The sequence below is a fragment of the Bos mutus genome, chromosome 7 (genome assembly GCF_027580195.1).
Source record: "Bos mutus isolate GX-2022 chromosome 7, NWIPB_WYAK_1.1, whole genome shotgun sequence".
NCBI classification, from domain to species: Eukaryota; Metazoa; Chordata; class Mammalia; order Artiodactyla; family Bovidae; genus Bos; species Bos mutus.
The window spans coordinates 4,649,772-4,676,198 of NC_091623.1; the positions used below are offsets into that span (position 1 = coordinate 4,649,772).

General features: G+C 38.0%; 1 protein-coding gene across 1 annotated transcript; it reads left to right on the plus strand.

Annotated features, from left to right (window-relative positions):
• The first annotated feature begins 327 nt into the window (after positions 1 to 327).
• On the plus strand, positions 328 to 16,813 carry GABRA6 (gamma-aminobutyric acid type A receptor subunit alpha6). Its single transcript, XM_005886907.2, has 9 exons — positions 328 to 365; positions 563 to 681; positions 1,260 to 1,327; positions 3,263 to 3,483; positions 3,569 to 3,651; positions 3,963 to 4,106; positions 4,511 to 4,663; positions 5,944 to 6,203; positions 16,538 to 16,813. The coding sequence occupies exons 1-9, from the start codon at positions 328 to 330 to the stop codon at positions 16,811 to 16,813; spliced, it is 1,362 nt and encodes a 453-aa protein (XP_005886969.1).
• The last annotated feature ends 9,614 nt before the right edge of the window (positions 16,814 to 26,427 follow it).

The following is a 26,427-nucleotide window of genomic DNA, read 5'->3' on the forward strand; positions in this document are numbered from 1 at the left end:
GCTCTCTGACCATGCACTGTCCCTCCAGACTCTCATTCCCCAACTGATCAGTCAGAGGAGGATAAATGTCCACTGGGACATACTCTAAGACCCCAAACCACCTTGTTCCATGTGAAAGGACAGAACGGAGAGAGAAGAGATCAAGGGGAACCCTCCACGTTTAGCTGGCAACCTTTCCATCTTCATCTACTGGATTACTGGCTGGACACAAACAAGAAGGGCTATGAGTGGTCCCGGAGAGCGCTCTAGTTAACTGGAAAAGGGGAACTGGCTGGGAGGAGGAGAAGGCAGGCAGAGGGTAAGCCGGGCACCTCAGTGCACCGCAGGATGGTGTCGCCTCTGCCCTGTCTGTACATTGTTCTCTGGTAAGACTTTGTTTTCTGACTTTTCCTTTTAGCTCTAAGGAAAGGGCAAGCATACATCCACTGGGTGACTTCTATACCAAATCATAGAAGCAGCCTGGATGGCATGGCTCATCTGTATGGTGGGGTAGATGAGGCTGGAATGAACAGCCTATTTTTGGGGGGCCTGGGAGGGAGGATCATTGATTGTCTACTCACAGGGTAGAAAATGCTCTAGGGAAACTTGAAGATGAAGGAAACTTCTATTCCAAAAACATCAGTCGGATCCTGGACAACTTGCTTGAAGGCTACGACAATCGGCTGCGACCGGGATTTGGAGGTAAGAGGCTGAGTCCTTCCTAGACTATATGTGACATGTGTGCCCTTCTTCCCCCTTAGTGCCAGTCCAAGGCCCAGAGGCCTCAGGATAGCAGAGTGGGAAGTTGCAGGGCACTGGGGTTGGGGCAGGGGGCCATCCAGTCCCTGTCCCTCCCTCAATTCCTGAACTTATATGTGAGTCATTTGAACTCTCTAAGCCTCCACTTTCTCAACAGTGGTGGGGTGTATGAACAGTGCTTGTCTCATAGGGTGTGTGAATGTAAATGAGATTCTTCACATAAAACACATTTTTAAGCATTTGTTCCATTAAAGCTATCACTAAACATTATTACTGTAGTTGTCAGAACACTAACCCAGTTTTCCTTCATTCCTTAAACTTTGCAATTTGGCCGGAATAAACTCAAAATAATGCAACTAATCTGAGTTTTTAAGAGCTGAAAAACTAAAGGACCCTTGCTACTGGAATTACTTTAGGATGGGTTATAGATTCTGGCTGAGAGAAGGGACTTTGTGAAACAGTCGTTCCATTCAATCTCCTTAACATCATTGATGATAAATGTCCCTATGGGCTAATTTCAGGTGCTGTCACTGAAGTCAAAACAGACATTTACGTGACGAGTTTTGGGCCCGTGTCAGACGTGGAGATGGTGAGTGAGCTGAGTGAGGAGAGTAATTTGCTTAAAGGAGGACCGGACTGAGTCCCAGAATGAATGATAATGGACATTGTTAACAAACTTGGCTCCAGATCTAAAAGCAATATATGCACTCATGCTGGGAAGGAATGGTCATTAGAGCAGATTATTGGCCAAATCTCCTTCACATTTCACTAAAGGCTCTGCTTGAACATGAATCTGAGGAGACTTTTAAGATGACATCTTCTCTTCTGTTCACATATCAAGCGCCAATTCTTCCTTACAAAGAGAAGATTCTCCCCCATCTTTATGAAGTTTTAGGAAATTTATGGAGGAGTTAAAAAACAACAAAGATGGAATGCCATGTAAGAGTATATTGAGAAGATCTATTAAACATAAAACGTGGCTGTTTTGGCAGTGCCCCATTCTCAGTACATGTTAATAAAACAGTAAAGGGAGTCCTTTGGAAAGACTACTGCATTCCACCTTTTATGTTTGCAAGTGGACCAGTAGGTGTTCTGGGAACTCTGTTCCAGGTACAGATGGCCGTAGGATTCGTCAGAGGGTATTTATAGTAAGTGGCAGTGAACAACTGAACCAGTTTTTTAGAACAAAGTATATCATGATATTCTTTGACGTTTCTCAGGTAGTGTGTCCCCCTAAAAATAAAATGTAAATACTAAAACCGAAGAAAAACATAACTCTTTAAAGTGGTGCATTAAATGAACTAGGGGATGTAATTCTAGATTAACAGCTATTAGAGATTTTCATTTTCTGCTTTTTGAGCTGAGAATATAAGCAGAAAAGAAAGGAATAGAAATTTAAAGAGGGGGAAAGGAGTGAAAAAGGGAAGAGAAAGGAAAGGAGAAAAGAGTAAAAAAAAAAAAATAACAAGAGGGGCAGAGACTAAGGAGCACTTTAGGAGATAAATGTCTTAAGAGGTGAGAGAGAAGAGTCAGCATTTCTTCAGAATCCTCAACAATTTAACTATCAATTTTTTTCATTTGAGTATGATTCACACCAAGAATAAATAATCACAACTATATTCTACTGTAGCATTGCAATCTGGGGACACTTAGAACTTTATTTTATGCGTGTGTCTCTTTTTTAAGTGTATTTATACAAGAGAGGCTTGTTATAGCCTGGACCACCATTATATGGATATACTGTATGTCAAATTATATTTTTAAAATATAATCACCACTTGCAGTAATAGGTCTCATAAAGAAATATATAAAGGATACAAAGCAATTCTTGGCAATATTTTGACATAATTATAAGTTGCTATTTATCATTGACTTTAGCAAAGGCCTTCAGCATAATACTTAAGTTCTTAATGTTATTTCATAAAAGCCACAAATTAAAACATAATTTTGATTATGCATACTTAAATGAGGCTCTGTTTGAGTAATCATGGTAGTATTTGCTTTTATGTTCTCTGAGAACTATATAAAATAATTATGATGTGCAGACAAAGTACGCTTATCAAGTAAAGTTTCTCTATCCTTGGAACTGTACTAAGTGGCACTGTGTTGCTCAGATATATTTTTGAAGGTAAACAAGTTGCTAAGAGGAATGATTATACTAACTGATGGTAGGAAGGCCAATCCAAAACCTAGATTAAATCTTATATTTTTATTCTAAATTAAACAAGAGAAATCAGGAGGTCAGTAGATAGAGACATGGATTACTGATGGAAAAAAGGAAGAATGTTGAAGGTGAAGGTGGAGAAGGGAGGTTTATACAATATCAACATGACCGTCTATAATAACATTACAATCTTACAGTGTGAAAAATAATAATTCACTGGTTATAGTTCTCCTGATAGGCTATTGTCATAAAAAGTTGCTTTATTTCTTAAATTTTAGTATTGCGTATGTAAGCTAGTGAATAAACTTATTCTTAATGAACCATCTACCCAGCATGCATGAATATCTTACTTTCTCTTAGGAATACACGATGGATGTTTTTTTCCGCCAGACTTGGACAGATGAGAGGTTGAAGTTTGGGGGGCCAACTGAGATTTTGAGTTTGAATAACCTGATGGTCAGTAAAATCTGGACACCTGACACTTTTTTCAGGAATGGCAAAAAATCAATTGCTCACAACATGACAACTCCTAATAAACTCTTCAGAATAATGCAGAATGGAACCATTCTATACACCATGAGGTGAGGCTTCCTCAGTTCTTTGTCCTCTGCTCAAAGGATTTGTCCATCATACTAACTCAGAACTATTTATTTCAATGTTCCTTAGGCTTACCATCAACGCTGACTGTCCTATGAAACTGGTTAACTTTCCTATGGATGGGCATGCTTGTCCGCTCAAATTTGGCAGTTGTAAGTGACAAAATGCTTCTGAGAGTTAAATAATGTATTCAAAATACATAATTATTTGGTTTTAGTCAGGCTGAAAAGCAAAAGAGAAATACTACTTTGATATTCTCTGTATAATTCCTAGAATTAACTTACTTAATCATGTCCGTCAATCTTATACATAGAGGTTTTGGTCCCCAGGATTAAAGAAAAAAATTGTTTTTTTTAAATTTATGCTTGTATTTTCTTTTCATAATGGACAAGATTTGCTTTGAAAGGAAAAAAAAAAAAAACACAACTAGCCAGATTTACTGCAATTTGTTTAAAAAATTCAGATGCTTACCCCAAGAGTGAAATCATATATACATGGAAAAAAGGACCACTTTACTCAGTGGAAGTCCCAGAAGAATCCTCAAGCCTCCTTCAGTATGATCTGATTGGACAAACAGTCTCTAGTGAGACAATTAAATCTAACACAGGTAAGAATTTAACCAACATGTGAATGGAATCCTACAAGGTGACTCCAGTGCACATTTTCAAAATATGTTTGTTTTTCCTCTGCATTAGCCATTCTCAGCTAAACTTGCAGTTTTAAAGTGATGAGTAGCTTTAAGATGGATTTTGCAACCATGTGCATATATAAAGATTTGAATAGCCTTAGAGTGAGTAGTTTTGTATGTGTGTGACACAAAGAACTCCACAGAAAACAATGAGCTGATGCATTTATCATCTGCTGATCGACTAACTTTGCCATACATTGAAAAATGTCTTTGCTATTTTCTTCCTACACATATTAATTTAAGGATCTGTAAGGTTTATTCTAACTGCACTCTTTTTGCACGTTGTCAACAGCAATAATACTGACATACCTGTCTTCCAACAGGTGAATACGTAATAATGACAGTTTATTTCCACTTGCAAAGGAAGATGGGCTACTTCATGATACAGATCTATACTCCTTGCATTATGACAGTCATTCTTTCCCAGGTGTCTTTCTGGATTAATAAGGAGTCTGTTCCAGCCAGAACTGTCTTTGGTATGCTTCACTCTTTGGGCTCTACTTTCCATCATCCTCCAGCTCACATTGCTTGTGTATTTTAAGGGGAATATTCACACCAGTGAATATTTTTCAATATATATATTGAATATCAATATATTTTTCAATCCACAAAGGAAATAAACTCCTATCTCATTCAGACACATGTTTCATATGAAGTAACCTTCATCTTATCACAATTTGTGTGGTGAATCAACAAAAGATTTGTCTCAGCAAGAATTCTGGCTGGTTTCCTATGACTTTCACGTGTCCTATTTTGGAGAATTTCTTATCTCAATTTGCTTTTTCATAACTAGAAAAAGTAGGAAATTTAAAATGACATGTAATTCAATGAAATCAAAAGTTAAGATATTGAACCCATGAATACACAAAATATATCTCCCTTTTATTTAGGTAGGATCATAAAAAATTTTGCCATTTTTTTAGGTCTTCAGTTCAGTTCAGTCACTCAAGCTTTGTCTGACTCTTTGCGACCCCATGAATCGCAGTTAAATATCACCAATTTCCTATTGTTCAGACTAAATATTTAGTTACATTTATGTTATATAGAATCACTAACAGTGTGACGGAACAAAATGAAATAAGAAAAAGAGCTGTAACAGAAAATATCTTCTGTAACAAAACCCAATTTTTTTCTCAGCTTTCATGATTATAAGTTTAGTAGTTCATAGGGAAGACCTGAGTTTAATTGAAATCTCAGACGAATTTTGACTTTTTAATTTACCATACTAAAACAGATCTCTTTCTGCAAGTTATAAAAGAATATATATATAATGACGCTAACCATCTTTGGATTATATAAATCCTCCAAGACAGAAAACTGCTGCAAGATGAGTGATGAAATTATTTGCTTATGATTAAATATTTTATCTTAAAAAACCAATCTAGAAATTAAAATATTGTGAAATCTAATTTTATATTTATCATCTATACAAATATTTATTAATATGATGAAATTTTATATCAGCATTAAATATGCTCACAAGTTCAAGATTGTATTACTCATGTACTAATAATTTGCTATTATATTATTATTGTTAAACTAAGTCACTTCAAAAAATAACTTTGAGCAACTACAATGTATGCGAGGTATTGAAGGATACAAAAATATGAATGCCTATGGTAATAACTGTGAACAATTAAAAATAACAAAATAACAAAAATTACATTTGTAACTGAAATCTCCAACAAGTTCCCATTTGAGCCTGTTATTCGATTGCAAATGCTAATACTGCATTTCTCATTCTGTTTCGTTTTAGGAATCACCACTGTTTTAACCATGACCACTTTAAGCATCAGTGCCCGGCACTCCTTGCCAAAAGTGTCTTATGCAACCGCCATGGACTGGTTCATAGCTGTTTGCTTTGCTTTCGTCTTCTCTGCTCTTATTGAGTTTGCTGCTGTCAACTACTTTACCAATCTTCAGACACAAAAGGCCAAAAGGAAGGCGCAGATTGCAGCCTCACCCCCAGTGACAATAGCAAAAGCGACTGAACCCCTGGAAGCTGAGATTGTTTTGGTAATTGTTTACTTTTCTAATGTTACCCACACTGTATAGGAAAAGGCAGCCTGAATAGTTATTGCAAACAAGTAGATAGTCCAAAAATAATATTAGTAATAAAGTTATGTAACTTTGGTTCCAAGGTCAACTTCTCCAACCTCACAGGAAAAGCCAAGCAACAATCCTTCATTGATCTTTGCTCTGAACTTTTGGTATTCCTCTTTCATCATCCTCAGTAGTACTGGCAGATTCCAAGTTCTCAGAGGAGACGAGAAAATTCTCAGCCTTTAGATGCTTCCTTTGAATGGGTTCCCATATACCGACCAGGGAGAATAAAGTTAAAAAGAAAGATAAAAAAACGTTCTTAATGAGGTTCCACAGTCTGAAGGAAACAAACAGGGACTCTATGAACAATTTTTGTTAGAAATCTGCTTGTTGCTTTAATCCAGAAGGGAAAGATGTGTATATGAGATTCTGTGAATGCTGAGTCATAAGCCAAGTTTTTGATTCACATGAAAACATTCTCATATTCACATTCATGTTATATGTATAAAATATGCATATTTATGTATATTAATTTTTGCAAAGACTTAATCAGTGAAAAATACCTATAAAATTAAGTTTAGATTTGTGGTGACTAAGTGCTGGTCCCCAAAGCATTTTTTAATAAAAAATAAATGATAGCATTAATAATTCAAGGGTCATAAATGTGCCCTTAAATTTCAATTATGTATATGAATAAATTCTCACAATTAAGTTGCATGTACTTCTTAAAAAAGGATTGTAGAATTGATGGACAAGTATACATTTTTACTTCAATACAAACTCCAAACTGTAGCTCTTGAGCAAAATCAAGTAATGCAGACAATTTGAATTCAAAATTTGTTTATAATTGATCAATTCTCACAAATATTTACAAATCACAAAACTAGTTAATCCTTGCTTAAGTTTTACAATAAAAATTATAACATTATATGTATTTTATTTTCCAAATACTGAGCTATTTATTGGCTTTAAAAGATCATTTTTATTGAAACGTTTCTCTTTGATAAACTAAGAAACTTGTTTGAGAATTTGCATTTTCTCCAAAGGATAAGACCAGTCCGTGATAAGTGGCAATTCATCATTTAAAAAGTTTTTCCTTAAATTAGACCTCATTAAAAAAGAAGTCTGCCATCCAGTAATCCAGTCAAATTACATTTGAAAATAAAAAACAGAGGCTCAGAGAAGGGAAACATTAATCACTTAGAAAAACTAAGAATTGATTCCAGAAATCCTAATATTCACAACTACACAGAGGCTGATGCCCTAACCTCCCCAGCACTTGCTCAGAGACTGAACTATGAAAGAGTACATACCACTGGGTAAAAAAGACCTTTTCTGAATGTAGGTAAGGTGATTTCCAAAATTCTTTCTTTCATTTAATGATGTTTGGGTGGCGCTAGTGGTAAAGAAACCACCTGCCATTGCAGGAGACGCCAGAGATGTGGGTTTGATCCCTGGGCTGGGAAGATCCCCTGGAGGAGCAAGTGGCACCCCACTCAAGTATTCTTCCTTGGGAAATCTTATGGACCGAGAAGGCTGGCAGGCTACAGTCCATGAAGTTGCAAAGAATTGGACATGACTGAGCATGCACACATCCCCACACATGTATTTTCAAAGGTCACAAAAATATAAATTTATAACAAAAATATGTTAGTCTGAAGACCTAGTTCAAATGAGTTGAAAATTGTATTTTTCACAAAAGATAAATTCTAAGTATTTTTGAGAATTATTTTGTTTGTAAAAACATGTGATTATGTTACAACCTGTCTGTACTTAACATAGACACATAACTATTATATTGCCCAAAGGTCATATACTAACATATATCTAGAAAGGAAGAAGAACTAATATTTATCAAAATACCATTTAACAGTGTCTTATTTGACAAGTACAGTAAAAATAAGAGGAGAAATTCATGAGAAAAAGGGCAAGAAAAGTGATTTTGAATATAGTCATTGATCTGATATTGAGACAAAAGGAAAGACCAACTTCCTTACTTCAACATTTTTAAAATATGGATTACTGAGAAGGATATGATCTCAAATCCTTGGAGAAAGCACAGAGTTATCATTCCCTAAGTCTATTATTTTAAAGGTATAATTTATTAATAAGATGGAATTTAAGATCTCAGGTCTTCATATAGACTATCTTCTAATAGTTCGAATATAGTAACATATAATTAGGCTGTCCTTTGGAACTTGTATAAACAAATTGGATTCAAATCATCTCAAAGTACTTTTTTCCTTGCAAGTGGACTCTTTTTTCCTATGAAAAATTATATTTCTAAACCTGGCTCCACTTATAATATTTCAAGGCAATGAAAAGGAGACTTTTGTTTCTGAAAGGCTAAGTCAAAGTATAAAAATAAAAACCAAAAGTAACCAAACCTAACAATATAAACCTTGTAAGCATCAAGAAATAAATACAGATGATTGCATAGAACATGCACATTTTATTTATTTATGTCAAAACTTGGCAATTGCCTTTTATAATATAGAGGAACAAACATAAATTACGTATTTGGAATTTATACAGCACAATGGTATATTTTGATTACAAGGCCATTTTTTCTTTCAAATACCATGACATTTAAAAATGCCTATTCAGTTGTAATCAAAATAACATTATTTGGGTAAGCTGGACATTGAAATAGCAATCCAATATGGCAAAGCTGAAATGAGATTAAGTGCTTGGATATTTCATGTGATTCTAAATTGTATGTTTTAAAGTACACATTGTTTTTCACAGGAAACTGGTTAGAATGAATGTGAAAACTTTATTGCTTTGAATTTGACCTTGAAATTTATAATAATGATAAAGAAATTCAGACATTTAAAATCTAGTACTCATACCTGAAGAGACTAAATCTAAATCTTCAGAAGTGTTCTACAGATTAATAACCTTTCTGTTTTTAAGGCATTTGGAAGTGGACTTTATATTTTTAGATTTTGAGAAGAAATTCTCCAGTGCTTCTTTCCCGCTTATATGGTATCTTTCCATATTGTTTTTATATGATATGCTATTTAGGCATTAGAAAGTACTCCTGTATTTATGTTTCAGAACTTATTATTTGTCTAAGGTGTACTTATTTTGTCGATAAGACTGAGTTTAGACTCTGATCTCTTTTGGAATGTTTTCCTAGTATTTTTTTTTATTTTAAACATCTAAGTCCTCAACACCAAGTTCTTAAGAATGAATCCTCTGCCCCACTACTCAACACATCCAACGTGACTTCTCTTTTTCATGGAAGGTGTGATGTTTTTCACAAATTATCTATAAAGTTGACCAAAATTTAATTAGTTTAGAGAATAACTGTGTTTATACTGATTGCATGGTTTATTTTTCTTGTCACCTGACACCAATTTATAGAGTACCTATGTGTTCTTTTCATACCATAAGCATTTATTAAGTGCCTTTATATGCAGACCCTTTGTAGAACATTGAGAGTTCATTAGTAAGCAACATCAATAGAGCCTCTTCTGTCCTGGAACTGCCCATCAAGCAGGAAGAGAGGGAAATCAAGGAGCCCCGCCAATGCTCTGTGATAAAGCTTGTGGTTACAGACGTATAGGAGGCTGAAGAAGGGCCATGCAAGAGTGTTCACACAGTCTGGAGCAGGTGATTCTGGAGGAAGTGGTGCCTATGTTGAGAACGGAAAGATGAGCCTGGCCCTGATCTAGAGACACTAAGTCAGTTATTCACAACTTGGGCACAGAGAGGCAAGTAAGACACGTTGTCCTTTCTGTACCCTTCAAGGTTGAAACATCTGCTGGGCCATAACCATGTTGCCCTTCACCTGTGTAGAGAAATATGAAGCATAGATTTACCTCCCCTGTTCCTAATATTGCTGAGATTTCTTTGAGTACTATCATTATTCCAAAGAATTAGCAATTGAATTAAGACCATCAGAGACTCTGAGCACCAGAAAGACCATGATGCCCCTTCCCCATGGTAGCACCATCATATGACTTATAGAGAGGGTGGGGTGGGTCAGATGAGAAGTGTAGGCAATTAGCTCTTTCCCTATATCTTCCATCAAATCCCCATCTAGTATTCCTTTCAGGACTCTCCAAATATTTCAGTGTGGTTTTCAGACATGTCTCTAGCACCACTGACCTACCAGATTGCTACTAATCAGCTGCTTCTCTGTAGATATTCTGGAATTGTCTCTGCTCCCAGTTCTACCAGTTATAAATGTAATGACATTTGACAGAGTTCATTTTCTCCGTAATTTTTAATACTATCATTTTATAAATGGTCAAATACTAAATGTTTTAAAAAATATGTTCTCTTGTTTTTGGTGCCCCGGTTAAAAGCAGATGCTTTGTTTGCCCTATAGTAATGCAGCCCTTGTTGAAATATCTCCCCTACGAGGTAACCCATTGCTCCCTCCTCTTTAATATATTAGGTTCACTGAATATTGTATCAAAATTGCTCTTAGTACTTCCCAAATGCCTTATCCCTATACCAAATAACTGACTGTCACAATGTCCAGTTTGACTCCAAGTACCTTTGCAATATGGCGTTACCTAAAACAAAGCAATGCTCTAAAAATACCCAAAGCAGGATGGCACTGAGCAGCAGGGGAGCCCTGGAAAAATTCAAAACCACAGGTGTTCCACTCAAAACAGTGACAGCCCCAAGCTGAGCCCTCATCTGGACTCTGACAAAAGCCTATTTTACCATCAACTGAAGCTGCTGAGCTTACAATGGGGCAGGCAGAATCTGATGCAAACCTGTAGCTTGAATGGCTTGCAAAATTGGCTTTCTTTTCATTTCAGAAACTCAATGAGATTCTTCTAAATTTTAGATGTCCAGTCTCTATACTGCCGATTTCTAATTATCCAGGAACTGATTATCCAGCTTGTGGGTTATTCAGCTCTCTGGCATTTCCTTGAGAACCTTGTACTTGTTGCCTGCTAGAAGGCAATGGCACCCCACTCCAGCACTCTTGCCTGAAAAGTCCCATGGACGGAGGAGCCTGATGGGCCGCAGTCCATGGGGTCGCTAAGAGTCGGACACTACTGAGCGACTTCCCTTTCACTTTTCACTTTCGTGCATTGGAGAAGGAAATGCCAACCCACTCTAGTGTTCTTGCCTGGAGAATCCCAGGGACGGGGAGCCTGGTGGACTTCCGTCTATGGGGTCGCACAGAGTCGGACACGACTGAAGCGACTTAGCAGCAGCAGCAGAAACTTCCCAGGTGGCACTAGTGGTAAAAAACCTGCCTGCCAATGCAGGAGACATAAGAGATATGGGTTCAATCCCTGAATCAGGAAGATCCCCTGGAGGAGGGCATGACAACTCACCCCAGTGTTCTTGCCTGGAGATCCTCATGGACAGAGAAGCCTGGCAGGCTACAGTTCATAGGGTCACAAAGAGTTGGACACGACTGAAGTGACTTAGCACAGAAATCCCCCAGCCATCGCTGTACAATGAGACAGTGTAATTCTAAACCAGTGATGCTCAATGGTGGGTGTCCTCAGAGGACGTATGTCATGATACAAGGACATTTTTGATTGTCAAAACTCTGAGGATGTGGGTGCTACAGGTATCTTATGGATAGAGGAGAAGGATGATACTCAACACCCCATGGTGTACAGGACAGTCCCCACAACTAAGAAGTACCAATATGTCAGTAACTGTGGCTGAGAAACAACTGTGCCCTAAACCCTAAAGCTGATGGGAAGGAAAAACAGTATTTATTAAGATTATGCTCTTAGCAGTGGTCTCCAACATTTTTGGCACAAGGAATCGATTTCATGGAAGATAATTTTTCCATGAACTGGGGTTGGGGGTGGTTTGGGGAGGATTCAAGCACATTACATTTAATGTGCACTTTATTTCTAATCTATTGCTGCCTCTCATCTGACAGGGGTCCCCAAGCTCTGTGTGGCCCAGAGCTTGGGGACCCCTGCTCTTAGGCATCTAAGGGGGACTGAATTCAGGTGCTACCACTTGTCACTTGTGTGAGCTCCTGCTTATACCTTCATTAGCTCAACTCTAAAACAAAATATTATTACATTAGAGATTCTTTCTAGGAATAAGCAAAATAATGCAGGCAGAGTGCCAGGCAGTGCTTGTAAATGGTAAGTGTTTAGATATGGTACCTATGTGCATGCCTGTGTGCTAAGTTGCTTCATTTGTGTCCAACTCTTTGTGACCCTTTGGACTGTAGCCCACCAGGATCCTCTGTCTACGGGGATTCTCCAGGCAACAATATTGGAGTGAGTTGCTATGCCCTCCTCCAGGGGATCTTCCTGACACAGGGATCAAACCCATGTCTCTTATGTCTCCTACATTGGCAGGCAAGTTCTTTACCGCTAGTGCCATCTGGGAAGCATGGTACTTATAATATAATGTAATATAAACAATATGCTAAAATAGAAAATAATCGAGAAATATTTTGTTCCCTTCTCTTTGCCTGAAAACTCTTGTAAGTCTCAGAAAATGTTTCGATTTTCATTCATTTATTGATTTAGCATATGCTTATGAAGCATTCACTGTGTTCTATGCACTGGCTAGGTAGTTTGGAGTACTTAACACATGAAAATAATATGCCCTCTACCATTAAGAGAGATTTCTACATTAAGGAGATTTCAAGTCAGGAAGGGGGATAAAGCACAACAGAAGTAATGTTTACAGGGAAAATATGATAGCAAGAAGAACTGTAACAGCTAAGTAGGCAGGAAGCATATAACGAAGAGACATTTTCTTTCTCAAGTTCTTAAAGAAAGGGAAAAAACCCTTACAGATGAAATAATTATTGTCTCTAACTTTATTTATTTATTTTTTGTCTCTAACTTTAAAGATGGAAACTTTAAGCTTAGGAAGAATTTATGACTCCTTTGCAATGTGTAAGTCATACAGCAGATAAGTAGTAAATGTGGAACTGCAGACTAGGGCTTTCTGACTCTGTTTCCCTCTAACTCCTAAGCAACCCTTCATAGAGACTGCCTAGGGAAGCAGATGAAGAAAAGAAGGATCCTGTCATAGGAGATGTTTAATTCCAAGCTAATGCTATTATGCATAAATTTTTCATGCGTTAGGTCTTGAACAATCTTGCTTAACTCTGAACAAGGGCTATCTGGCAATTCTCATTAAGTCATTTGTGACACTGTGACATGCCAAGAGATTGACAAATAACTTCTCCCCACATCTCCAAAAGAGAGAGGGAGATAAAACAATACATTATATTTTTATGCTGGATTATAATTTACACTTTTCCATCTCAGTGAACTCGTTCACGTCTGCCCTCTTTCTCCCTTAAAAAGAAAGAAACATAGGTGACAGATAGACAATGCATGCTATTAAAAATCAAGACAGGTTTGGAAAGAAGATCTGCTCTAAAGCCTTGCCCTCTTTATTCTCCAGTAAGATACTTAGAAAATTTATTAGAGTAAAATATTTTCATGTTCTGTGTATCTGGAAGGAGGAGAACTCTTTTTAAAGGATTAAACAGTGACACATTTTTCTCTTTCAGGTGAAGAACATTTTGATAACATATATAATAGTTGAAAATTCAAATTAGAATTTGGGAAACATGATAGAAAGCTTTGGCTGACAATGTTATATTTATCTTCTAAGACAGGCAGCACATATTGAGACTGGGATACCACTACACTGGTCCTATCCACGCACTACTGGTGACCCTAGGCACAACTGTCCTCAGTTGTCACAGTTTTTTCAGTTGTTTAACAATTTATTGGTAAAACAGACTAACACACAGGACAGCTGTGTACAATGTCAGATATTACACCCATATATCAATATCTAGATTGAAAATTGTATATTACAGGTGTAGGCACTGAAAAGAAAGAATGATCAATAAGGGCACGAGAAATGAAAGGAGGCTCCAGTAAGAAAGTGAAGCTTAAAATTGACTTTGAGGAATGAATAGAATTTATGAAAAGAGAGTGACAATGGTTTATAAAGCAAAGAATCAAAGAAGGTTGTCACATATCTTTAATAGAAAATGTCACTTATTTCCTATTCAAGATCAGTACACTGGGCAATATTCTATTTGAAACTCTCTCCTGCCTCCAACACCTTTGATTTATTTATTTCTGTCCACAGGGCCTAGCCCAATATCTGGTCAACAGATAACAGGTAAAGATATTCTTTGCTTGAAATTCACCATGGTCAAGTCAAATCAGACTTTACAGTGATTTATTCTTGCTTTTGGTAAAGAAACAGCATTTACTATGGCCCCCCAAAGCACAGTGGGCTTGAATTCTCTATGATGACTATTACTATTTAGATGTTCAGGAACATCCCCGACAAATCAAAGCAAAATTCAGGAGTAGAGGGAGAAGAGGTTCTTGGGGTTGTTGTTTTCCCAGAGTCCAAGTGTCACCGCATCAGCGGGCCATTCCGGTCCCGCGGTTCCACCAGCACCGGGGAGGTGGCCGCCTCATGCTGTTGCCATGGGGCTGCTCTCTAAAGCCATGGGAGTCTGTCCATGTGAATAACACACCCTGCCAGGCAGCAAAGTGGTGATTTTGCTGCCAGAGAGGAAACAAGGCAGTTTTACAAGAGCAGGGATAATGTACAGCATGCGTGTGAAGGCAGGGACTCAGCAAGGACAACCCAGCCACAAGGAGAGTGATTATTACAGGCTGTAGACAAGAAAAAGTAAGAATCAGAAGAAGCCCCCCTAGTCTCCACCATGTTGAAAGGTGTCTAAAGCAAACAGAATTAGAGTCTCTGAAGCAGACTCGATACTATAGAGTGAAGAAGAGAAGATGCTGGGATATAGCAAGCACTGAGATTAACCAGGCTGGTTGATTACTGGCTGTGAAAGCGTGGGTGAAGCAATTCCCACATCTAGATCTCAGCCTCTCATCTGTTACTTAATGCACTGAATATCCCTTTCAAGACTAGAATTGGTTGTCCTCTGATTTCAGTGGAACAGAAAAGCTAATGATGGAAAAGAACATATAATAATTATGAGGTTAATAAATGTATCATTTTTGGTAACTTAAGATGGAAGGAGACAGTAGAGAAGTTCTGAACAGGAAGCAGAAAGCTCACAACACAGAACTCTGGACCAAGAGGCAGTCACATTCAAGGGAAGAATAGTATGGATATTTCTACTTTGTGCCTAGCTTTTGAGGTACATGAGCATTTTAAAATTTGTTTGCTATTGTTCATACCTCAGTTGGTTCAGATATATGAATGTGTGAATATTAGGCTGTAGGCTGGGAACCTGTCTAGAAGAATGCTATCATTTAACTGAGCTGTTATTTTATGGTATTAACTAATTACCCACATACTACAAAATGAAATTCCCTGTCATCGTGACATTCCCTCTCATTGCCTGTACACATTGCCATATAGGTTTATGCATAACTGGGGTGGTGGGTGGATAAACCCTTATAACCTGGCTTATCTCTTCCTAATAGTACAATACTCAACACAGTTCCTGGGACATGGATCATGCTTGGCATCAATTGCTGATGTATTAAATTATAGGATATTAAGTGAAATTTGCTCAGTCATGTGTGACTCTTTGAGACCCCATGGACTATATAGTCCATGGAATTCTCCAGGCAAGAATACTGGAGTGGGTAGCCTATCCCTTCTTCATAGCATCTTCCTGACCCAGGAATCCAACCAGGGTCTGCTGAATTACAGGCAGGTTCTTTACCAACTGAACTATCAGTGGCTGTTAGTAAATCAATGTTTTTAGAATTTGTTTTACCACTTTCTTGGAAAAGTAGCACTATCAAATATTATTAAGAATTTGATGACACTGCCCTGGTGATCCAGTGGTTGGGACTTTGCCTGCCAATTCATTGCAGGCACAGGGGGTGCAGGTTCAACCCCTAATCAGGAAGCTAAGATCCCACATGCCTCATGGCCAAAAAATCTAAACATAAAACAGAAGCGATAGTATAACAAATTCAATAAAGACTTTAAAAATGGTCTACTTCAAAAAAAAGAAAAAATAATTTGCTGGTACTTTAACTTATATGATAGAAAGAGAAAGAAAGTGAAGTTGCTCAGTTGTGTCTGACTCTTTGTGATCCCATGGACCGTAGCCTTTCAGGCTCCTCCATCCATGGGATTTTCCAGGCAAGATTTACTGGAGTGGGTTGCCATTTCCTTCTCCAGGGGATCTTCCTGACCCAGGGATTGAACCCCGGTCTCCCACATTGCAGGCAGACTCTTTACCATCTGAGCCACAGGGAAGCTCAACTTATATAATAAAGTGTCAGCAAACATCTGTCAATGATGATAAAATGAATGACTAATGTCTGTTCCTTTACCTAAGCAGAATATATATGTATATTTTTCCTCTACAGCATCCTGATTCCAAGTACCATCTGAAGAAAAGAATCACATCTCTGACATTGCCAATAGTTCCATCCCCTGAGGCCAGCAAAGTCCTCACAAGAGCTCCCATCTTACAGTCAACACCTGTAACCCCCCCACCCGTCTCACTAACCTTTGGAGGTACCAGTAAAATAGACCAATATTCTCGGATTCTCTTCCCAGTTGCATTTGCAGGATTCAACCTTGTATATTGGATAGTTTATCTATCCAAAGATACAATGGAAGTGAGCAACAGTGTGGAATAGCTTGCAGCCATAATAACCTGTTTTCAGTAAGTTCTTGTTTTCTGAATTTTTAAAAATAGCAATGAGACTTGTATAGATGCTTTTCTGAACATGAAATCAAAATTGAAATCTCTAACATATAACTTTGAGTAAGCCTGTATGGGCAGAAAAGCAATAATGTTACTTTTCACAATTGGAAAGTGGAGGTTGCTAAAGAATATGACTTTTCTGTACATTAGAGAAAATTTTATAAAAGGATACAATGGATTCAGGATGAATTTGTCAATCTTTGTCCTTCATTGTTCAATATTTTAATTGTCACTGTGAATAACATTTGTCACAAAGCAGATAAAATAAGAAATGTTGACACTTCTAAAGGTTGCCTTAAAATATATTTATTTTTGGCTTAGTTCTGAAGAGAACAAAATATAAATAGTCTAAATATTTATCAGGAGGTTAATACCAGCATGTTGGAGGCCTTTATGCTAGTAAAATGGCTTTCAGGGCACTGTAAAGCCTGCATTGAGCTTAGCCATTTGTTTCAAACCTTGCTGTGCTATTTTACATCAATAAAGTATGTTGTTTTTATACATATGAATTATACATAGATCATAAACTATATATGCATTGTATATAGCTTCAGTTGGACTGCAGTACAGGGTTGTTTTATCTCATTCAGTTCTTCTTTTAAAATAATATGTTCATCATAATTCCATGAAGTGGTAGAAGGCTTGTATATTATAACTGTTCTTATATCTCATATTCTTTATCTTTCTAAGTGTATCACTAAATGAAACAATAATAAACATGGTTGTCTGGATCTGTTTAATAGAGCTCAGAAGAGTTTCCTCAGTATGGGGATGTGAAGTGTCTACCTCCCCAGTGTTAGTGTCCCTCGGGATTCTGAGAGGTAGAAAATATGAGTAGCAGACTTGGTCATCCAGTTCTAAAAAAAAAATTTGTATTCCAGTAGTCAAGCCTTCATCTCCTTTCTGCTCATTCAACACTCTTTCTGTTATAAGATAAATAGGGTCTGAATGGTGACTATAGTTGATAACATTGTATAGTATAATTGAAATTTTCTAAGAGAGCAGAAATTAAATGTTTTCATCAAAAAAAGTAAATACATGAGATGATGGATATGTTAATTAACTTAAAAGAGGAAATCATTTCACAGTGTATGCATATATTAAATCATCCCATTGTACACTTTAAATATCTTATAACTTTATCAATTGTACCTCAAGCTGAAAAAAAATGAATGAGACTATTTTTATCCCTTTCTATTCCAGCTCCTCCTGATGCTAACTCTACCCATATTTCTCCCACATAGATTGATGTTAGGGAAACAGGAACTAGAAACAGGAGGAAGCATGTGGTATGGTTTGTGCAGATCAATAAATTCCTCACTAACCATAGCTGGGTCTTAAAAATCACTGAGATCAGCTAGAGCTCTGAACCCAGAAAGAAATATTCTGGAATTACTACTCTTGCCTTTATCCAGGAAAATACCAAAAAAAAAAAAAAAAAAAAAAAAAAAAATTCTATGGTCAAACAAATTAAAGTTTAATTGAAATAGCTCTACTAAGGGTGAGGAAGCTAATCTCCATCTAACTTCCCTATTAATTAGCTCCATGACCAAATCTCTTAGACTCTGGGAGACGTAGTTTTATAGGATGAGGGAGATTGAATAGACATCCTCTGAATTTCCTTCCATTTTGAACAGCTTATATTAATTTCATTACTATTTTTTTTTTATTATCTAAATTAAGTCATTATACAAGGCCTTTTCCTGTTTTTGAGACTACATGAAATAATTAAGTGCAAGTTGGTGTTAATCACATTATATACTATGTTATACTTAATTCCTTCACAAACTTGTGAAATATACTACTGTTAGCTGCATTTAAAGATAAGAAACCCAGGGACAGTGAAGACAAATGATTTTGTTCAGAATCAAGTGGTACTCAAGGGCTAGAGCTGAGAGTCATACCTAAGCAGTTGAATCCATAGCTTGTTCACTTAACCATATGTGAGTCTGTCCTATAATCCCCTCCCAAATTCTCTCACTTTGTCTTTCATTTCCTGAAATAATTTTCCTGGTGTTCTAACATTCTTCCTGCCCTGCCTCAACGTTTACTATACATTTCACTACAAAGCACATTACTATCAGTCAACATCTATGCTTAGAGCTGAAAAAGATAAATAAAACCCATTAGATCTATTATATATTATAGGCATTATATTTCTCCTCAATGAAAGTATCTTGAAAAAAAAATCTGCAAAACTTTGGAACTGCTAAGAATTTCTCAGTGTATGTCATAGAGCGGTAAGAGAGGTTAACTGAAAAGAGAAGAGTTTCCTGAGTTAAAGAATTTTAGGGGAGATATTGAATCAAAGCAAAATAGGTTTCTTTCCTGCTGGGCTTCTCAGAGCTTATGTGCATTGTGATTCTCTCACAGTTTTCTAGAGTAGTTAACATTTCCCAAGTCCGCATGGCCATGAGTATTATTTTGCAAGAAGGAAATGCTTGACGAGCATTTCTCAGAAAACAAGTTGTGAAAGACCAGTTATTATTTATATTCCTCCTTCTGTAACCACAACCCCCACCCTCTAGTTAAACAGATAAGGGATTGAGTGTTTGAATGGGAAGATGACTTATCCTAGTTCATACAACTCTTAGAGATCAAATTAAGACTGCATAAAATAAAAACCAGACAAGATATTTCAACAGAGAGAATTTAATACAGAAAGAACTGTTAAATGAGTTAGAGATAGTAACTAAAGGAGTCAGACACCAAAGGGAGGAAGATAGTGTTAGTTCAGTTCAGCTCAGTTCAGTTGCTCAGTCATGTCCAACTCTGCAACCCCATGAACCACAGCATGCCAGGCTTCCCTGTCCATCACCAACTCCTGGAGTTTACTCAAACTCATGTCCATTGAATCAGTGATGCCATCCAACCATCTCATCCTCTGTTGTACCCTTCTCCTGCCCTCAATCTTTCCCAACATCAGGGTCGTTTCAAATGAGTCAGCTCTTCGCATCAGGTGGCCAAACTATTGGAGTTTCAGCTTTAGCATCATTCCTTCCAATGAACACCCAGGACTGATCTCCTTTAGAATGGACTGGTTGGACCTCCTTGCAGTCCAAGGGACTCTCAAGAGTCTTCTCCAACACCACAGTTCAAAAGCATCAATTCTTCTGTGCTCAGCTTTCTTTATACTCCAACTTTCACATCCATATCTCACATCCAACTCTCACATCTCATATCACAACTTAACAAGATAGTGTTAAGAGAACCTAAAAACTCACACAAGAGGCCTTTTAGAGCTGGACTCAATCATCTGTACAGAGGACATCCCCTGAATGGTACTTCAGCAGCTCAAAGAAGAGAACCCCAAAGCTGGGAATCGGACCTTTAAGAACAAGTTGCTACTCAACTATGTGATTATCATGGGTAATCAGGGAAGAGGTTCCTCAGAGTGAGGTCTCAGACGTCTGAGATTTTCTTACATGCTGCTATTAACAGCATCTCAGGAGCTGGTGAGAGGACACTTACACATTTGAGAGCAGACTCACAGGGAGGAGGGACTGCCTGATTGAAGCTGCTACCTTTGGGAGAGCAAAATGGAGCTTGTTCTTGGAAAACCCAAACTGGAGACTGGAATCAACTGCTGTCTCAAGGTGAAGGGTGACATTAAAAGGCAAAGTAAGACTGTAACAGGGAGACTATTCCTTTCCCCTTTCATCTGCTTTCTTGTCTCTCTTGAGTTCCTCCTACTGGAAGAAGCTGATAGAAATCCTAGTGGCAGAGGAAAAATGAAAACTAAGCAGTTTAGCTGAAGCATCACAAACTTTTTAGAGTATAGAAAGTTGCATTTTGAACTGACAGAAAAGTGCTTAATAAATGAAATAATTCACTCATCTGGTTATTTGGTACCATATACACACTTCTGTACATATTCATACAATTTCACAATAAGATGCAATGACTCTTTATACAAACAAAAAGTGCTCTCTTCATTTGTCCAAAAAGGAGATATGCAAAATCCAAACATCCATCATGTTCATTTCTAAGTAACAATCACAGCATCCATTTATGATGATATTTAATCCATTACAATTGCAGTCCTGCCTGAATATTCTGTTTCCTAAAGACTCAATTGTAAACCTATCTATGATGAAACCACCTTTATAAAAATAGTAAGTGGATAGGATAGAGGAAGTCAAAAGAAAGCACATAATATATACAAATATTAATATGTCTAAATGTCTATGTGGTCTTTACAGATAGGCAGAGATATATCTATCTCTCTCTAAATAATACCAGGCAAGGGATAAGCTATGTATAGCTCCTGGAGTCCCCATTTCTGTAATTAGTTATTCATGACTGGAGTTGATATAAATAACTTCTTTTTTATTTATTGATACTATCCTTTTCTGTTATTGGCATCCCAGATGGTTGGTCTGGAATTCTTTATCTCACAAAAGTACTGAAGGGTCTTAATCCCAGGGCAGGACAGTTTTCTCATATCCAGGCAGACAGATTGCTTCCACTACTAAGAACTCTCAGAGAGCCTTGGAGTTCTACCATTCGGCACCCAACTCCAGTACTCTTGCCTGGAAAATCCCATGGACGGAGGAGCCTGGTGGGCTGCAGTCCATGGGGTCACTAGGAGTCGGACACGACTGAGCGACTTCACTTTGACTTTTCACTTTCATGCATTGGAGGAGGAGATGGCAACCCATTCCAATGTTCTGGCCTGGAGAATCCCATGGACGGGGGAGCCTGGTGGGCTGCCGTCTATGGGGTCGCACAGAGTCGGACACGACTGAAGTGACTTAGCAGCAGCAGCAGCATTGTTCAAGTCCACTCAGATGTCACCATGAGTAGATGAATATTTTAATTATACTGATTTCAGAAGTACAATATAAGTCAAAATCTTACACTTGCTATGTCTATCAGGAAAAAGTGAGGATATTAACAGGGAAAGTGAGGCTGAAATTTTCATGGTGACATCTTAGGAGAATATTCCCAACGGCTGGGGCTCAGACCTTTAAGAAGGGGTCAATGCCTGGGGCGTGATGAGGCTGTTCTGGGAATGCAGTAAGAACCAGGTCGAGGTCTGCCAAAGTAGAAGGCCAACATGGGGACACTCCTTAAAGAAGAGACTTGGATGGAATAAGAAAGTCCCTTCTTACTTTTCCTTTGTCTTCACATCTCCCTATAGTGCCTCCTATTCTCAGAATTCAGTGGGAAGCACCTTAAAAGGAGAAATGAAATTTGTGCAGTTTGATGCCAGCGTTCGCAAGTACAGAAGGGTGGATTTGCAACTAAGAGACAATAGCTTAGACACAAACAGAGTCTGAGACGTAAACTATTTAGGTGTCCAGTGTAAGCTCTTGAGAATTCTTCTTTAATGGTTGAATTCCAAAAGCCACAATGAGCTGCTGGGGGACCCATATGGGAACAAGGAGACATATCAGAAACACTTACTGATAAAAACTCAGTTCCATATGTTAAAATCGAATGAATTTTTATCTGTAAATTGCTCAGAACAGTGACTGGCATATTTAAAGCACCATAATAAGTGATTGTTTATAGTAGTAATAGTATCATCATCATAGTATCTTACTATGTGCTAGTATTAAAAATTGATATACAATTAATAAAATTAAGGTTAAAAGCATTTTATGTCAGGTTATGAAATGTATAATCATGAACTTCCTGATAACAGATATTAGCAGGTACAAAAATACCTGGTTGCAGTGCCGTTCTCCATACCTGAGAATGGTGTGTGCTATTGGTGTGTGCTATTACACTAAAACCAAACAAACAAACAAAAAAATAGTCACAAATAACTGTTGAAAAGTTTGAATGATGCCCCAAAGGGTAAATTTTCTAAGAGCTTCCTGTAAAGTTTGGCTATTTGATTATGTGTTAGGGTTTAATGATGTTCTTAACCCATGATTTTGGCAGTCTAATGCTTTCTGTCCCAGAAAAATCAGTGATAATTATTGTCTTAAATCCTCCAGAACCTGAGCTACACTCATTTTCCTGATAGCATGGGTTAGTGAGCATGTGGGTAAAGACTGAGGGGAAACTGGAGACGAGCACTAGGATAACATACCATTCCTTGGACTGGGAATTCTTACAGACTAGACGACTGATGTAGAGTCAGAAAGACTCTACAAATAAACTTTTCTTATATTTCTTAAATTAATTTGCTTGTTTCTCAATTAATACAAATTGTACTGACAGACTACCTTTCCTATTTAAATTTTACATTTCTGTTCTAATTCAGCACATTAATGTCTTCAAATTTAGTTATTGTTCATGGAATATTTTTTGTTGGTGGCAATGCTCGGTCATGAATTCATTGTCAATGTCTAATATTCACATATATCCAAATGTTAATGCAACAATGGCTCACATTTATCGGTAGATCACTTTCTGGGATTTTAGTTCTTCAGAAAACTAATCACCTGATGCTCAGCCCAGAATTTTTGTGAACTCCCACCATTATCCACAACTGTGAAATAGTCCGAATAAATAAACCAAAATAAAGGTACTGAAAGCCACATATTTTGCTCACAGCAGAGTCACTCCACCCTCACTCAAAGCCTACGCATTTATATTTTAAACCTAGTTCCACTAGTGAATTTGTTTCTTAGCCCAATGTGGATGAGAGAAGTAATGTGTGGAGGGAGGTGTATTAGAATCAGATATATAAAAAGTAGAAATGACAGCAGAGGGAAAGTGGTTAGAGAGAAGAATATATAAATCAGCTTTAAAATTGTGAATTCATCGTGCCTTGGGGCACACAGCCCTCCAGTGTAAAGTAAAGTACTGCAGTCTCAATACCCTGGTATAAGTGCACTGGAACATGTTCCTGCATTAGGAGAGGTGAAACCATGGACATGTCAGTTACTTCTCTGGGCCTTTATTCCTACATCTTTATAAACGGGGGTTTAATTAGATGATTTTCAAAATCCTTTAACAACCTAAATGTCTGTTTTATAACAATTTTAAAATGAGTTTCCCATGACCTCCATTTAAAATATCAGAAGGGTATGGGATACCTTTTTAAATATTTCTTCCAAACACAGTTAAATGAAGTAAATGTGGTTTGGTTTTAATTGTAGTAAATACTTGTTATTTAGCAGAAGTGAAACATTTTTATAAGTAGTTACATATATTTTTATATAAGCTCGACAACCATTCAGTAAAGTCAATTCTATTTATGTGCATTGTATAATTGAGAAAACTTAGGTTCACACAGATGGCATTAATTACACAGTATCTCATGATCATTCAGGATTCAATGTCCATTTTTATAATTTGCAAAACTTTATACTCCTTCCCAAGATTCACATGTAAGTTCCAAGTACTTAGAAGGGTGCTTCTGCTTTATTCCTGAGTCACAGACCACTAGCAAGTTTTTGATTCACAAGGGTAAACAAATAATTTGTGTTAACCCAATTATATCTCATTGATAAAGAGCATGGCCCCTGGCTGCATGCAGCCATTGATCCCGTCCTGTAACAAGGTACATCAAGAATATTCAAGTGATTAAATATGAGTCTCACTGCTGTGCCCCCATATGACTTGAACACTAATTTACCCCTAAGAGACTGATGATAAGTGGAGAGATTTCTTTTTGACTATGTCTAAATAGCCATTTATCTATTTAAAAAATCTGTCATTTCTGTGTAAGTGAGGCAAATCAGTCAGTTCAGTTCAGTCACTCAGTCGTGTCCGACTCTTTGCGACCCCATGAATCACAGCACACCAGGCCTCCCTGTCCATCACCAACTCCCGGAGTGCACTCAAACTCATGTCCATCGAGTCGGTGATGCCATCCAGCCATTTCATCCTATGTTGTCCCCTTCTCCTCCTGCCCCCAATCCCTCCCAGCATCAGTGTCTTTTCCAATGAGTCAACTCTTCGCATGAAGTGGCCAAAGTATTGGAGTTTCAGCTTTAGCATCAGTCCTTCCAATGAACACCCAGGACTGATCTCCTTTAGGATGGACTGGTTGGATCTCCTTGTAGTCCAAGGGACTCTCAAGAGTCTTCTCCAACAACACAGTTCAAAAGGATCAATTTTTCAAGTATGCATAAATATCTTCCTGTAATAATTTGATCAGAATTCATTGTGCCCTTTCTCTAACAGTGGAAATAATACTCATGAGGCAATGACTCATAGGTGAGAACATGGGATTGTGAAGGCTCTCTGGGACAGCTAACCACTTTATACCATCTTAGGCAAACTTACTTAAACTCTCTCAACCTTGATGTAGGGCTGCACCCCACAGGCCTACAAGCTCTGGACTTGCCTATCAGTGAGACTGAAGAAAGCGCCCAGAGCAGTGAAAGAGACATCCATAGTTTAATGGATGGAGGATATTACATGCCTAAAGCAAGGTCCTGGAGTGACACCCCAACATGTGATACAGACAGTGGGCAGGAAATGGCAGCTGTCCTCACTTCCAGGGGCAAGTGGAGGTTACCAGTTATAGGGGGAATTGGCCCCAGCTTGTCTCATCCCTGACTAGGGAAAGTAGCAGAGAGCTGTATCTCTCATGACCCTTTTGATACACTGCCCTGGTGGAGACATTCTAATATAAATCACTAACTAGGGCAGGGGCAAGTCTGTAGGAAAGTCAGTCATGTGAATGGGGGTATAGGAGGACCAGGCACTGGTCAAACGGGATGTAGAGAGAGTAAGAGAACAGCTTTCTTGAGTGGCCAGATCACACACTCATCACTCTTACAATACCCTGTTCAGCCCTTAAATGTGAGTCTGCCCCTCTCCTGCACATCCCTGGGGTCAGGTATGGGGAACGGCACTGCAAGCAGAGACCACAAATACAATACAGATACCAGAAGCTAGAGTATCAGGAGTAAGTTACCTAGCATGCTCAGAACAGTCATTCACCAGGATTTGGGCAAATTTTGGAACCAAGCACTCAGTGAGTCAATGGAGAGGGGGTCAGTGGTGGTAGCATTCTATCCAGTGAAGAGAAAGGTAGGCCACCCTCGTTTTCACAAACCCAGAGCCACCCCCATGGAGAAGGGAAGGCCCTGGCTCTAAAAGAAGCATCTTGGTGGCCTAACCAGCAGTCAAAGTACCAGTCTGCTCACTCCACGATATGTTGAGTGCCATTAGGGGTGGATCCATTTAGTCTTTCCTAACAAAAAGAAATTAACCCCAGTAATTGGACTCATGGGTGTCCAGAAGCCAGTTTATTCCATTCCACACAGCATAGCCCAGGGGTGTTCATCGGGAGTTAGTTGTACAGTACCGTTTAACAATGGGGGTCCTTCTGACATAATGGTATATGGGAAGGGAACATGGCAAGAGTCTTTGCCCCCACTGTTAGTCATCCACACAGAATCACATTAGCTGGGCTCGTTTTCATGGAAATCTAGACGAAGCCTACAGTGGCATTCCACTGTGGACCCTACAATTAGACTCATTTTATAGTAAGGTTGTGGCTGCTTCCCAGTCCTCAAACAGATTTCCTTCACTCAGGCTAATGATGAAATGTAAGACATCTAACAGGCACAATACAGAGAAGATCATGACCAGATAATACTTTTGGTTTTTGTCCTGGTCTTCCATGGTTCA